We start from the raw sequence: 13,944 nt of genomic DNA, 5'->3' as shown, positions 1-13,944 counted from the left end.
TCAACACAGGCACTCTCTGTAGACTAATGTCATATGGCCGCCTTCTGCCTTCATGGTGGCTCAGACACTACCAATTCTCAGTTTAATTAGTAGTAGGATGTTCTGGGACTTGCTATCCCTATTTAAAAGTCATTATAAATTAGATCTATGCCTTGGACCCCTTAGGGTGCAACTATGAATATTATGCTGAGGTAATCAATTTGGAATTGTGTTGTGTTTTCATGTTGTTTATTACAAAAATATTATAAATACAACGCAACTTTTACTTATTTAGCTCTTTATAAATACAGATACAAATTAAGTGCAAAATAAGATACAGTATTTCCTTCCTTATAAAGATGTACCAAAGTAATATCATCTGTACCCGTTTCTGGCACAGAGATTACTAGCAGAATTGTAACATCAGATTCTAAGTAATATTATTTTTATTAATTGGGAAAATTATGCATCTTCATCAATAACTAATTACCCCCATTTTTAGTCCAGTTTTCAAAAATCTGTCTTTGCAGGATCAAAAACCACACGCATATTTGATAGGGTCAATTGGAGTCAGCGGAAAAACAAAGTGGGATGTTTTAGATGGTGTAATCAGACGTCTCTTTAAGGTAAGAGAGTGAAAAATCAGCTCAAGTATTAATTTCGTTTTCATTTTCACTTCAGAAAAATCCTGTATTCCTTGGGTTTTCTTGCCAAGTTCTTCCTTTGTTTTGCTTTTTGACATAGAGCTAACACCACTGTTAAACTTTGTTTTGAATGTTGCTGTTCTTTCTTCATGTATGTAGGGAGTTCTCTATTGAATATGACTGCAGGAATCTCTTTGTCAAGTGACTTAATCTGTACCAAAACATTTTCGAAACTGCTTTCATTCAATAACAATTTTTGTGTCTTATGTTTTCTTATAATTTCAGGAATATATTTTCCGAGTGGATCCCACTACTAGCCTGGGTTTAAGCTCTGACTGCATTGCTAGCTATTGTATAGGGGATGTAATTAGAGCCCATAGCCTAGAAGTGCCTGAACTGCTGCCTTGTGGTTATCTGGTTGGGGATAACAATGTCATCACTGTGAATCTGAAAGGTAAAACCCCAAAAACATTTTTGCACATACTGTAGAGTTTGTCAGTGCAGTCCCCCATTCCCTCATTATTATTTTTTTCTTACACCTGACCTCTCTGAATTTTGTCTCCAGTTCAACAACTCATTTATCACATAAATGCTCTGAGTGACATTGCACAAAGTGGGGTATTTTGAGACAAATCTAAGAATATCTATGTCTTCCTCTGCCTGACTGTCAAATCACAGCAAAGCATGAATTTCTGAATGGTGGCAAAAAACCCCAACAACCCCAAAACAGAGATTAGGATGAGAAATATCTATGCCTTACCCAGTTCCACAGGAAAAATTCAGTACATTTCAAAAGCTGTAGGGATTTGCTATTGAAGGGAAGAGGGGGCTTCAGGGAAACTAGACATACGCTGGTGTGACAACCTCTATCCCTTGTGGCTGTTGCTTTGAGCTTTTTTTGTCATGATTGCCTGTAGTGTGTGAAACATACATCTTTGCCCCACTGAGCCTTCTCTTCACATTTACTTTAATTTCATCTCTCCCACCCATCTTGTCCCTCTACCACTGCTTAATTTTTTGGCCATGTGGAAGGACATAAGCATTTCCACAGTAATGAAGCCCTTGATAGGAATTTGATTTAGGCAGAAGTATTGTCAGGTTCTGGGCCAAACCAATACCTACCTTAAAAAGGATGAAGACAGGCCATTTTTCTTTTCTTATGTTCCCAGGAGTGGAAGAAAACAGTTTGGACAGTTTTGTGTTTGACACATTAATTCCTAAGCCAATTACCCAGCGGTACTTTAATTTACTGATGGAGCATCACAGAATTATTCTGTCGGGACCCAGTGGCACAGGAAAGACCTATTTAGCTAACAGGCTGGCTGAATATATTATAACTAAATCCGGCAGAAAAAAAACTGAGGATGCGATTGCAACTTTTAACGTAGATCACAAGTCAAGTAAGGTAAGTTACAGCTGAAAAGATGCCCTATTGCCCAATTTTTAGTGATGATGCAGAGCAGATCCTATTAACTGGCATACAGTGTTGTTGCTCAGCATTTTTCCTTACAAGAAATTCAGTGTCCCATCCCAGTGAGGAACAGGGACAAGATTTTTCTGTTCTAAACAAACCATTGAATCACTGTGAAGGAAGTCAAATTCCTAAGTAAATTCAACTATTAAAGTGTCTGTAATTCCATCACCAGAAAAAGTTGATATATAGTAATGCTAGTCTAGCTTGCCTTTTTGTCATGATAATAGCAGCCTATTGTTAGCAAAGGTTTCAGAATGGGGATTTGGAATTACTGTCTTGGCTTCAGCTTCTTAATCAGCACTGGATAAATACAACTGCTGCTACGGTTTCTGGCGTGCATCAGTCAGGAAGCTGACCATGCTAAAATTGCCTCATGCATCATGTCACATTCACAATGATTTACACAGCTCAGATTATCAAGCTTCTAACATGACTCCTGTGCTAGCTACAGATAATACTATTCACCTGCTGTCCTAAATTGGGTATATTCCTAACTTGGTACCCAGGGAAAATAAAATGAAAGGTTTTGCCCAGAGCTTTCTGATTTGCACAGAACATAATGAATGTTAACATTATATAAGAAGAAAGAACAGACAAATCCCAAAGGGGATCATGAGAAGACGATTTCAGTAAAAATACTGCTTTTCACTGTCTTTATACAGAGGATTTGTGATGCCATTTATTTTGGCAGGGTATGTGTTTATGTTTTATTGCTATACCATTTGCATTTATAATGAAACTTGTCCCACAAAAGAGCAAGCTTTTGGATTTCTGGTAAATTGCTTGTTGTATGTGTTTTCCTGGTTTTGTTGTAGTTTTCCTTTTTTCCTTTTCCTTTGTTGCTATGAAGATTTATATAGAACTTTTGAGTTCATAGTAAAAAAGAAAAAACAATTTTGTCAAATACGAAGTGTTTGAATAATACAGATGGTGCTATTCCATGGAAGAAACCCATGCTATTCCCTTAGAAACATCTGATCATAAAAAGCCAGAGAAATATCTTTCTTGAAATATAAAAAGAAGGGGAGGAAAGGGAAGGGAAGGGAAAAAGGGAAGGGAAGGGAAGATTCTGCTATCCCTGATCCAGGAAGTAAAACTGTACAAGGAACTTTTTCCACAATACTGAGTATTCCCAAGGCCGACAAACATAGATGCCTCCAGGGATCCGTTTTACAGCTGTAAAACTTGACTAGCCCAGATCCTCAAAGGCAGAGAATGTTGAAAAAAAAAGGAAATATTTTGATTATAAAAAGCTCTCTTTCACTCCAGCACTAACCAGCAGCCAGATAGCTGGCAGGGAAGAGGATTTACACAGCAAACTTTATTATGATGCAAGATATAGTATCCATGAAAGGTCAAACAGATTTTCAGAGAGAGTGACAAAAGGAGATATATGAAGAAGCAGTCCAATATGCCTGAAGTGTGTGATAATTTGGTGGGGATTTTTTGGTATACCAATGGGGCATTCATAAAATGGATATCCAACAATTCATCTGAGTTTCTCAGACCATTGAAAATGGCATATTTTATTGCAAACTATTTTCCACTGTAGATAAGATATTTTATCAGCAGGTTTCTAAGGAGTATATCCACTGAAGAGAAATGTGTATGCTTCAGTCACTACCCCTGTGTTTAGTGCCTTTGTTTTTCCTAGCGTGTAGCTTCAGTGTTGCCCTAAAAAGCATGTGCTGATCCATCTGAATGATCCATTGTGGGGAAACTCTGTAGAAGCCCCTTTATCTTTCTGAAAATCTTTTCCACTGAAATTGCTTCTATGGTCTAATTGGGTTACTCTTCTCTGTGTTGTTTTTCATGGTTGTTTGTTTTTTTTGTTAATTCTGCTGAAGGATCTTCGACAATACTTAGCAAACCTAGCTGAGCAATGCAGTGCTGACAACACTGGTGCTGACCTCCCTGTGGTCATAATTCTTGATAACCTCCACCACATCAGTTCACTAAGCGACATCTTCAATGGTTTCCTTAACTGTAAATATAATAAATGGTAGGTAGCAGCTTTTTTCTTCCCTTTCACTCAGCTTTTGCAATTGAAACAGTAACAGCTGCTTGTCATTTTGCAAAGTAAAATGTCCCAGTGGAAATTAAGACACCCACAGGCTGTCTGTCAGCAAAGCCCTTAGGTGCTTGAATCTTTTTAACCCTCTTCAGCCAAGTGCTTAGGTGTCTGCTTCACTTTATTTATATTACTCCCATGCGTCTCAGAGAGATGTAAGTGTACCACAGAATTTAAGAATGTAATTAAATGCTTGCCTGAATTAGGGTCTTACCCCTTCCACACTGTCAGATCACACAAGCTCATTAGTACTATGAGAACATCTTATGGGAGAGTAAGAAGAAATGCACTTTATAATAATGGAATTTGGGGTATGTGTAAACCCATGATCCATGTCATGCAGAAGCAGCTGTGTACCTGACACACTTGCACTTCCTACAGTTCTCCTGTAGCAGTGCAGAAGTATGAAGTTTGCTACTGTCCTTTATTGCCAAGCATGAATAAAAATAATGTTTTCTGAAACTATAGGCTTTTAGTGGCCTATAACATTGGCTATTTCTGCTGTAAAAATGCCATAATATGGACTTCCCTTCATGAAATCAACACATGCTATGTCTTACTCATGAGATTTGCTGGCTTCTGAAATTAAAACTCTTAGCTTATTGCAAAATTATGAGGTACAGGAGGACAGGCTTGCCTCATTTATTTCTTTATTACAGATGAGTAGTAATAAACTACAAATGTGCAGAGAGGGAAATAATACAAGAACAAACATTTTAAAAGTGTGCCTCAGAAGTATTTAAAATCTAAGACTACAATATGGCCAGAGACTCTTTTTAAATTGGCCTAGTGCAGAGTAGAGAGACAAAGAATATTCTCTGAATATCTGGATTAATTATCCGTCAAAAAAACACTACTACTTTTCTCTTTTCAGTCCCTATATTATTGGAACCATGAACCAGGGAGTTTCTTCTTCACCAAATCTGGAGCTGCATCACAATTTCAGGTACATTCACTCCATATGCACTGTGACTGTGTTTGCACAACTCCCTGCTTCTCAGCCCAGTTCTTCGACAAACATTGATCTTGTGTCTCACCACAGCAAAATGTTTTAGCTTCTGCATCTCTCCTGTATTGATGGGTCTCTGAATTTTGCTGGGGAACGGTGAAAGAAACAAGATACTTTCCAGAACCTCTAGCAAGATGCTGAAGACTGTTGCTGTCTTCCATGTGATTAGTCTTCAGCATTGTCTTGAACTCATACTGAAACCTGTAATTACTGTGTTGTAGCAGTTGGGAATAATGAAGTTTATTGGAGCAGTTCTCTACTTTCTGACTAGTGAGACTAATCAGAAGCTTATGACATCACATTCACCTATATGTTTAAGAGGAAGTTATGTATTTGCTATTCACTGCTGCTTGACATTTATCCTTTCGACGCAGGTGGGTGTTGTGTGCTAATCACACAGAGCCTGTTAAAGGTTTCTTGGGCAGATATCTGAGAAGGAAACTGATTGAGACTGAAATAGAAAAGAACATACGCAATAATGAGCTCATCAAAATCATTGACTGGATCCCCAAAACATGGCATCATCTCAACAGCTTCCTAGAAACGCACAGCTCTTCAGATGTAACCATTGGTGAGTACATTGGTGGAGTGGTTTGAAGTAAGGAAGCAGGCTGAACATTTTTGAGATTTGTAAAAGATATATTCTCTTTTTTAAAAGTTGTCATCTCTCAATGGCAATTACATCAGTGTGGGGAGTTTGTGGAGCTGCCAGCAAGATTAAATTGAAAATGGAAAGTTTAATGAGAGAATATGTATTTCCTGGTATTTCTGCCTTGATTGCTAAAGACTTCCAAGTAAATGATCATAATTTTAAGAGTCAAATTTACAAAAAAATGCCTTATTAGCAACTTGCCGAGGCTTATTTTCCCCTCGGCAGTGTAATAACAGCCACTTGCAGTATAGTAACAGCAATGAAAAAACACACTTGGACAGGCAGTACAGCAAAGTAACAGGTGGGAGACATAGATGTACCTGAGGCCTTTAGTGGAATAGCTATGTTAGCAAAGAACTCATCCTTTTACATAGCTTTGCTGGTAAAACTTGCAAGTGTTTATCAGGCCCTAGAATTGGACAAAGTTCATTTTTAATAACAGTAGACAAATAGCTCTCTTATTGTAGTCCTGTTTTACTATTCTCTTCACTTGAGTTTGCTCTGATACTAGTTTTCTAATTCTTTGAAGATTATTTTTAGGGTATTTCCTAGTTCTACTTTTTTTAATATACAACTTGGTTTCTCAGGTCCCCGCCTCTTCCTCCCCTGCCCTATGGATGTTGATGGCTCCAGAGTATGGTTCACAGATCTCTGGAACTATTCCCTGGTGCCGTATCTTCTGGAAGCTGTGAGAGAAGGACTTCAGGTATATCATTTGTTTCCCAGCAATTTTTTTAAATTAGTTTCACAATATTTCTCTAAGCTACTTTTAACCAATGCACTCAAGTGTGAATGCTGTTGCATTTGGAAGATCTGTGGAGGGATTATAGAAATCAGCCTTGAACTCCTTTTGACCTGCTCTTACTCAGATGTATAATTTGGCTTTGTCTGCTCCAGCACTAGTGTATCTTGTATTTTATGAAGAAGGCTTTTGCTCTGTGGATGGAGGAAGGTTCTTCTTTTTTCACTGTTTAAAGTGTTCACAACCATGCTAAGTACAGCTCAGACTGCCTCTCCTTGGCTCTCCTGAAAATTAAGGTCTGTCCCTTTTTGTCCTTACAACGTTGCTTGCTTTTCCCATAGTTTTGTTTCTCCTTTTTTCTTTCTCCATATGGGCTAAGGACTGTAATTCTCATTGTGGGTAACAGTGCCATCAGATCAGAGTGCTTCACATTTCCTTCTGTCTTGTCCTCTCCAGAGCTAAGTGTTAACAGCAGTTAAATTGATTGTTAATGAATTATTAAAATTTCTTCTACTTTACTAGAAAGAGGGCTACAAGTAAATTTGCTATAAACAGCATTGTAAGCTGTCCTATCTAGGTTAAGATTTCAGACCATTCCATATCTTTGGAGCAAGCCTAAATCTTAAAATTAATACTTTTTTTTTTTTCTTCCTTTTTTTTTTCTTTCTTTTTTGTTTTTTCTTTTTTTATTTGGCTTTTTCCCTTTTCCTTTTAATTCTATGTACTGTAATTCTATGTCCTCTGAAAAGGCACTTTGTGGAAAGTCAATTTTTTGCCACATATGCCACTGAAAGAAATTACTGCACAGTGTAGAGTGGATTGTTATGGACTAGTCAAAGAACTGTGTAAGCAGCCATGGTTTCTTTATCATCTTCTGTTAACGTAGTGACATATTGATGCGATGGAGGTTTAGAATCTTGTCTGTTGAGTATCTCATGCTTTCCTAAAACTGCTTTTCACTCTGGGAATTAGAGAGTGTTTATGCCTTGTACAAAAAACTGCCAAATATCTGATAGAACAGCTACGGTGAGATTAACAGCATGTGTTTAGACCAGCTAGAAAAATGCTGTACTATTCTTGATGCTCATGTTTTCCCAAGTATACAGGGTACCTACTTAAATGCAAACTTCAATTCTGGAGCAGAAGATGGCAGCATATAGAAGAAAATGTTGTTTCCTGAACCGTTCCCATTTTTAGCTGCTTTGAATGGCTTCTACATAATAACATTATTAATAATAAACAGAAACCTTTTCTATTATATAATTAGATGTTCCAGGAACCAAGGACAGCTAGAAAATGGCCCTTTTAGCCTGGTACTTTGCAAACTTACTTGTCAGACACAGAATTTACAAGCCTTGGTCCAGATTTCAGAAAAGATTTAATCACTGTTAATTTCAGATGAGAAGTACTATTTACAGCCTGGAGTTAGCCTGCTGCCTCCCAGAGAAACATTTCCTCTTGGCTTATTTAGGCTTATTTTAGAAGCCTAGCCTCTGTGTAAGACAGAAGGAGCCTGAGCGTCTCTGTGTATAAAAAAGGGAACTTGGCTGCCTAACCTGGAGTCCTGGATTCAGCAAGTGCCTGGGAGCAGGTGCTGCACTGATAAGCACATCTCTCTGGCTTTAGCACTGAAATCCTTCACTCTTTTACTCCCTTTAGGAGAGCAGCCCATCTAATTGCTCTATGACTGTATGCCCTGCCAATATTATGCTGCTGTTTGGAGTGTGTGAGGCTGTTTGAGCTAGGAGAAATCACAGGAAGCCCTGGGGAATGGCTCCCCATCCCGATGTGTCACTGTCACAGCTAAAGGACATCTGTAATGCAGCAACCAAAGGGCTCTCAGTTAGCATCTTGCTTGTGAGCAGCAAAGTGGGAAAAGATTCATTTTAGTGAGGAAGCTACCGGAACTCCTAAACTTAAAATATTCTTATTCTTCCTTTCTCTGATCTCCTTCCAGATTCATAAGCATTTTTGTGCTCCATAGAAGAGAAAGCCTATCCTTTGTGAATTTCTTCTCTAAACTTTTTGAAAGATCTCAGACTTAAGGCAGGGTTAGATCTCTGCTTCTGCATCCCATTTTGCTAGAGTAGAACAACCTGTACTGGCACTTCCTAATTCACTTCAAATGAAATCCAATTAACTGAGTTAATTTCACTGATACGCCTTAAGCAAATTACCTAAAGGTCTCACTTCACATTGTATCAAAAACCTGTGGCTCCCACTGCTACCTACAAGTACCACTAGTTATGGAGTGCTTTTCAATTGGCAGCCATGCTGCATATTGAAGAAGTATTAATAGAGGTGAGGCCTTTAGAATGTCTTACCATATGCAAGTGCTGAGCACATCTGAAAGCAAACCCCTTACTACAATGGTTTAGCTGTTTGCCTTTTTTACTTCTATCTGCTGTTGCAACTGGTACTGAAAACTCAGTAGTATACTTACCTGTGTTATATCCATAATATAGATGTATGGCAAGAGGGCACCCTGGGAGGATCCCTCCAAGTGGGTAGCTGATACCTATCCATGGAGCTCTGCAACGCTACAGCATGACTGGCCCTCATTGCTTCAGTTGAGACCAGAAGATGTTGGTTATGAAGGTTATGCATCAGCAAAGGAAGGAACAACCTCAAAGCATATTCCACAGACAGATGCCGAGGGGGATCCCTTGGTAAGATTTAAACTTTGGGTAAAAGGCTTTTCAAAATGTACTTTACTGTCACACATTCAATTGTGCACTGAATGGTAAAAATCTACTTTGTACTGGTTCCAAATGGTCTTTTAAAATGAATCCTACTATAATTTATTAAATATGAAAATAAAAGGAAAGTCTAGCAAGAGGGCAGATATCACCGTCATATTAATGTGTTCCTAAATTGTTTGTATTTCCCATCTGCCCAGAAATGTATCTTGTCTTCTTCAGTATCATATTGGGTACCACTCTTCAGCATCTTAATAATCAGTTTATTCTAAAAACACTATTCCAGGTTGAGCAGTCCTTCATCTACACTCTACAGATGAAGGACTGAGAAACTTACATTGTCTAACTTGTCTATCATAGAGAATTTAGTGGAAATACAAATGAGTCAGCCAGCCTTCCATTCCTCAGAACATTTCAAGATAACTGATGACTGAATGACAGGCTTAATGTAAAAGAAATGCAAGTGTGGTGGCATCAAAAGATAAGAGGATGATTTCCCTCAATGCCATGTATTGTTTCCTTTAAATATGATTCCAGACATTTGGGTTCTCTGATAATGGACTATTAAATTGCATATATTGAACTGCTATTCTTGTATAGTGCTTTCACTATACACTGCCTTTATTACAATTCAAAATACCATTTTAGAGAACTGTACTTCTGAAATATAGGCATCCCTTGGAAAATGGAATTTCTCACAGGAAAATGCATTTAAACCTTATCAGTGCTGAAGTGTTTGGTATCCAAAACCAGGCCTTGCATCCTGAGGAACTTTAGAAGATCTCCTCATTTATCCCGTCTCCCATTGCATAAGCTCTGGGGTGATGGTTTGACCTTGTGATTTGGACAGAGAAAACTTTACAAGCTGTGCAGGTTGAAACCATACAAATGAAAGAGTTCCCGAGCAAAAACACAAGAATACCTTTCTCTTTGTTTTTTCATTGCCAGTTTTCGTAATGACAGTGTATTTGTTCCTTGAAAAACACTAAAGCAAAGTCAGCATCACTTGCAGCCCTGAGCATGCTGGCAGAAACAAAGGTTTTATAAACAAAATCCTGATCATTACACAGAGTTAGGTGTCAAGTATCCAAGTAATTTTCTGGAGCTTAATTCTGCCTTTTGATGATTTTTCAGATAGGCTTCAGGTTCCAATAATCTTCAAATTATGTGGGAGCTCTCCTCTCCTGGATAGGAGGATCTGTTGCTGCTCCCCTGCTGCGGTCAGCCCCTCGGCAGCAGATGGGACTCTTACGAAGCAGCTGGCTCAGTCCACCCTTCTCTTGCTCCCTCCTCGTCTGTCTCTTGCAGAGGGAGTATGTTAGTGTAATTATGTTTTCAGTCACTTTTCCAATGTAGTATGTCTACACCATCCAAAAATTATCTGGAAGCTTGACTGTCTCTAAATACAGGCACAGATGTCCAGCTGTGATATGGCTTCCTTCCCTTGCCAGTGTTGCAGCTGCAGCCAGTTTCACCTCTGAATTAAAAAGAGTTATCAGGCAGCTCCATTGTATCCCTCTGGCTCTCTGGACCTTTAAACTTCTATTTAAAGACCAGAAAGCAATGAAAAGGGTGCCAGGAGGATTCGCTGACACCCTGCCCCTTCTAAAATCCTTCTGTATGGGCCCCTCAGGTAGATACCAGCACACCTTATACAGCAAAGGAGCGTAATTAAATTTTAACACGGTCGCTGCAATGAGATGAGATTATGTAAACATTGTTTTCTTCTTTCAGATGAATATGCTAATGAGGCTTCAAGAGGCAGCCAACTATTCGAGCGCACAAAGCTGTGACAGTGATAGCACCAGCCACCATGATGACATTTTGGATTCATCCCTTGAATCAACTCTCTGAACAAGGGACAAACCTTGGTGGAGGATTATGGTAAAATCTGTTTCCACTAGACCACTGCCAGTATTAAAGCAGCATGCCAAGGTCCCTGAGTGAGAACGGTGTGTTGTAGGTAGGCAAGACACCTAACTCTGCAAAGTCAGGAAGAAAAATTGAAGTGGAAAGCTTGAATTAGTTTAATTTCAAGGCATTTAAATACTTATGGAGCCAAGTGAGACTCCATTTGTCAACTGGAAAGGGCCCTAGACCAAGGGCATCTAAGCAGATTGCACATGTGTTAGCCAAACTGGAATATTTTTTTTCCCCTTTTCCTCTTTCTGTCTGTCTCTGTTTCTCTGTACAAGTTTACAGTGCAACTTCTTTTGTGTTTGTTTTTTCTTTTCCTTTAGTCTACCCTGAGGCTCTGCATGAACAATGCGGTCTTCTAATTTTCTTCTAACCTCTGTTGTGCCACATGGTGCTGGTCACAGGACTGCAGTGGTGTTTGTGTTGTACGCTACTGCCCATTCCAAAACAAGTCAAAGATGATGATAGTAACTCAGAAAGCACACACAGTATTGTGCAATCACCAGAAAACATGACTGTGATATGCTGGATAAGTGCCAATTTAATTCTAACTGCCATGGTCACGGTGATGCGCTCCATCAAGTTTTTAGTACACGAGTCACAGATTTTATAAAGTTGTTTTTACCACAAAGGTCTTTTTTAACCACCTGCCCACTCCTTAACAACAGTTTTATACCAATTATTAACCAACACTGATTAAAGGCTTTTTAGGGCTTCATTTGTTTGAGCCTTTTCAGTGAAAGAAGGAACATTTCTTATGGTGCTGTCTCACTGCCTTAAAACAGATTTCTAGAACAGTTTTACAGTTGGTTTAATTCCTAAACCATTGGTAATTTACACTGTTTCTTTTTCTTCATTTACTAATGAGAAAACGTCAGTTTAACACAGTAGCCTCATATCTGTATATCATGATTTTTTAAAGAAATGGATAGGAGAAAGAACAGTTGCTATATAATATTTTTATCTTGTGAATAGATTGCTCTGCCTACCCTCAGAAATACACAAGGAACCCAGACCCACTTCCACTGCCACCTAAACACTGAGAAAATCAGTTCAAATCCATTTGGTCCCATGGAATGGAGTTTTTGGAGGATAGATGTTTTGAATTCTTATCCAGCAGAGCTGGATGCACTTGATGCAGCATGAGCACAAATATATGGTTTTTTTTTTTCCTTTTTCTAGTTCTAGCATGTTGTTTTGATTGCTATTGTTGTACATGAAGAATTCAGCATAAAAGAACACTGAAGCAGTGATGTCCACTGTGGAAGAGAAAGAGTTTATACTGTAATAGTGGGTTGGTTTTGCACAGTCTACTGGGTGGGTATTGTAAATATTGAAAAAAAAAAAAAAAGAAAAAAAGAAAAAAAAAAAAGCCTTGCACAAATCAAACTGAAAGCAAACAAACAAAAAAATTGTATTTTATTCTGTTGGTGTTAAGAGATGTTTCACTTGCTGAGATCACCTGTATGTTGCAAACAAATACAGAATGCAAAACTTAAAAGCTCTTATAACCTCGTGTGTTTGTCCTGTACTTACAGTTGTTATGACTATGCAGGAGCTATCAATGCTACAGTGAGCATGTTTCAATATCTATAGGAAGCCAATACATTTTGGGGGAAACTAATCTGAAAATGTTTGAAGTGCATATGTCATGGCAGGCTCCAACCAGATTGCATTCCAACTGCTCAGAATAATTTGGAACGCTCTTTTTACGGCAAGAGGTTTCCAGTTAAAATAGGTGCATATAAACAAGAAGGTATCTAAGGGCTTTGGCATTGTGTAGACATGTACTGTACACCTCCATGGATGTTACCTTCAGGATGTGTATTTGGTGCTATTAACTCTTTGTGGCCACCCCGTGGTCACTCGCTGTAAAACAAATCAATGCAGTTTCCAAATGGCACTGAGCTGCATCGCTGAATCTAGAGGTCCCTACACGGTGCTATTGCCCTAATAAAACTCTAACTGATTTTGTGCATGTAGGATTCAGTCAAACCAACATCATGCCCCCCCCAAATCTGAATCCATTTCTGTTGCAAAACGTCAATACATACACCTTGACTGACTCAAAGAACTAAAGGAAAGCTGCTCTTTCCTGTACCTGTGCTCTGAGCAAACCTGCAAATCATTTCCTGCCAAATTTAACACACAAACACACAATATCACACACACAAAACTTCCTGCAATACATCTCAGTGAGTCCACCTAGTTTACAACTCAGAAATTGTTTGTGAAACATTTGTCTGTACACATTTTATATTTTGTACATTTTTGATGTAACATATCATGTAAATAGACAGAAACAGTGAAATAAATCATCTGAAAAGTTTTGTAGTCTTTGTAAAGCCCTAATAATAAGTATTTGGTGTCATCGGACTTAACTGGATGATGTATTTTCTATTGGTTTATTGTTCCTCTAGCTTGTAAACCAGCTTGCCTATATTTTTTTTGCAGGTGTGCGCACTGTATCTGTCTAAATTATTACTTTGCCATTAAAGTGGAATTATTTATTGAAAACACAGTCTGGTGTTTTTGCAGTCAGGACCACTTAACGGTTAAATAGTATTTCAAATATTGAAAAATATAAACAAAATTACAAACTGAAGGATGTAAATTTCTGTATTCAGCAGAACTAATCTCTGTAGAAACAACATTAAGTACTGTCTCTAGTTCCAGGGATTCAGGATGATTTATGAGTAGTTCTTTTCATGGTGGGAACAGGTTGTGCAGTTTAGAAATAACTTTACAGTCTACCCA

The 13,944-nt window shown here is 38.3% G+C and overlaps 1 protein-coding gene across 3 annotated transcripts in view; it reads left to right on the top strand.

Moving 5' to 3' along the window:
- Positions 1 to 13,704, top strand: part of NAV3 (neuron navigator 3) — a 273,171-nt gene extending 259,467 nt beyond the window's left edge. For all 3 annotated transcript variants that reach the window (XM_051631165.1, XM_051631157.1, XM_051631149.1), the window contains 9 exons: positions 510 to 605; positions 909 to 1,077; positions 1,793 to 2,028; positions 3,945 to 4,099; positions 5,043 to 5,114; positions 5,552 to 5,748; positions 6,417 to 6,535; positions 9,037 to 9,240; positions 11,005 to 13,704. In XM_051631165.1, the coding sequence (XP_051487125.1) occupies positions 510 to 605; positions 909 to 1,077; positions 1,793 to 2,028; positions 3,945 to 4,099; positions 5,043 to 5,114; positions 5,552 to 5,748; positions 6,417 to 6,535; positions 9,037 to 9,240; positions 11,005 to 11,124 (1,368 nt within the window). In that variant the 3' untranslated portion in view covers positions 11,125 to 13,704. The remainder of the gene's footprint in view (positions 1 to 509; positions 606 to 908; positions 1,078 to 1,792; positions 2,029 to 3,944; positions 4,100 to 5,042; positions 5,115 to 5,551; positions 5,749 to 6,416; positions 6,536 to 9,036; positions 9,241 to 11,004) is intronic.
- The last annotated feature ends 240 nt before the right edge of the window (positions 13,705 to 13,944 follow it).

The sequence above is a fragment of the Apus apus genome, chromosome 1 (assembly GCF_020740795.1).
Source record: "Apus apus isolate bApuApu2 chromosome 1, bApuApu2.pri.cur, whole genome shotgun sequence".
Classification (NCBI taxonomy): Eukaryota; Metazoa; Chordata; class Aves; order Apodiformes; family Apodidae; genus Apus; species Apus apus.
The sequence above is the reverse complement of the archived record's forward strand: the minus strand, read 5'-3'. Positions and strand labels throughout refer to the sequence as shown.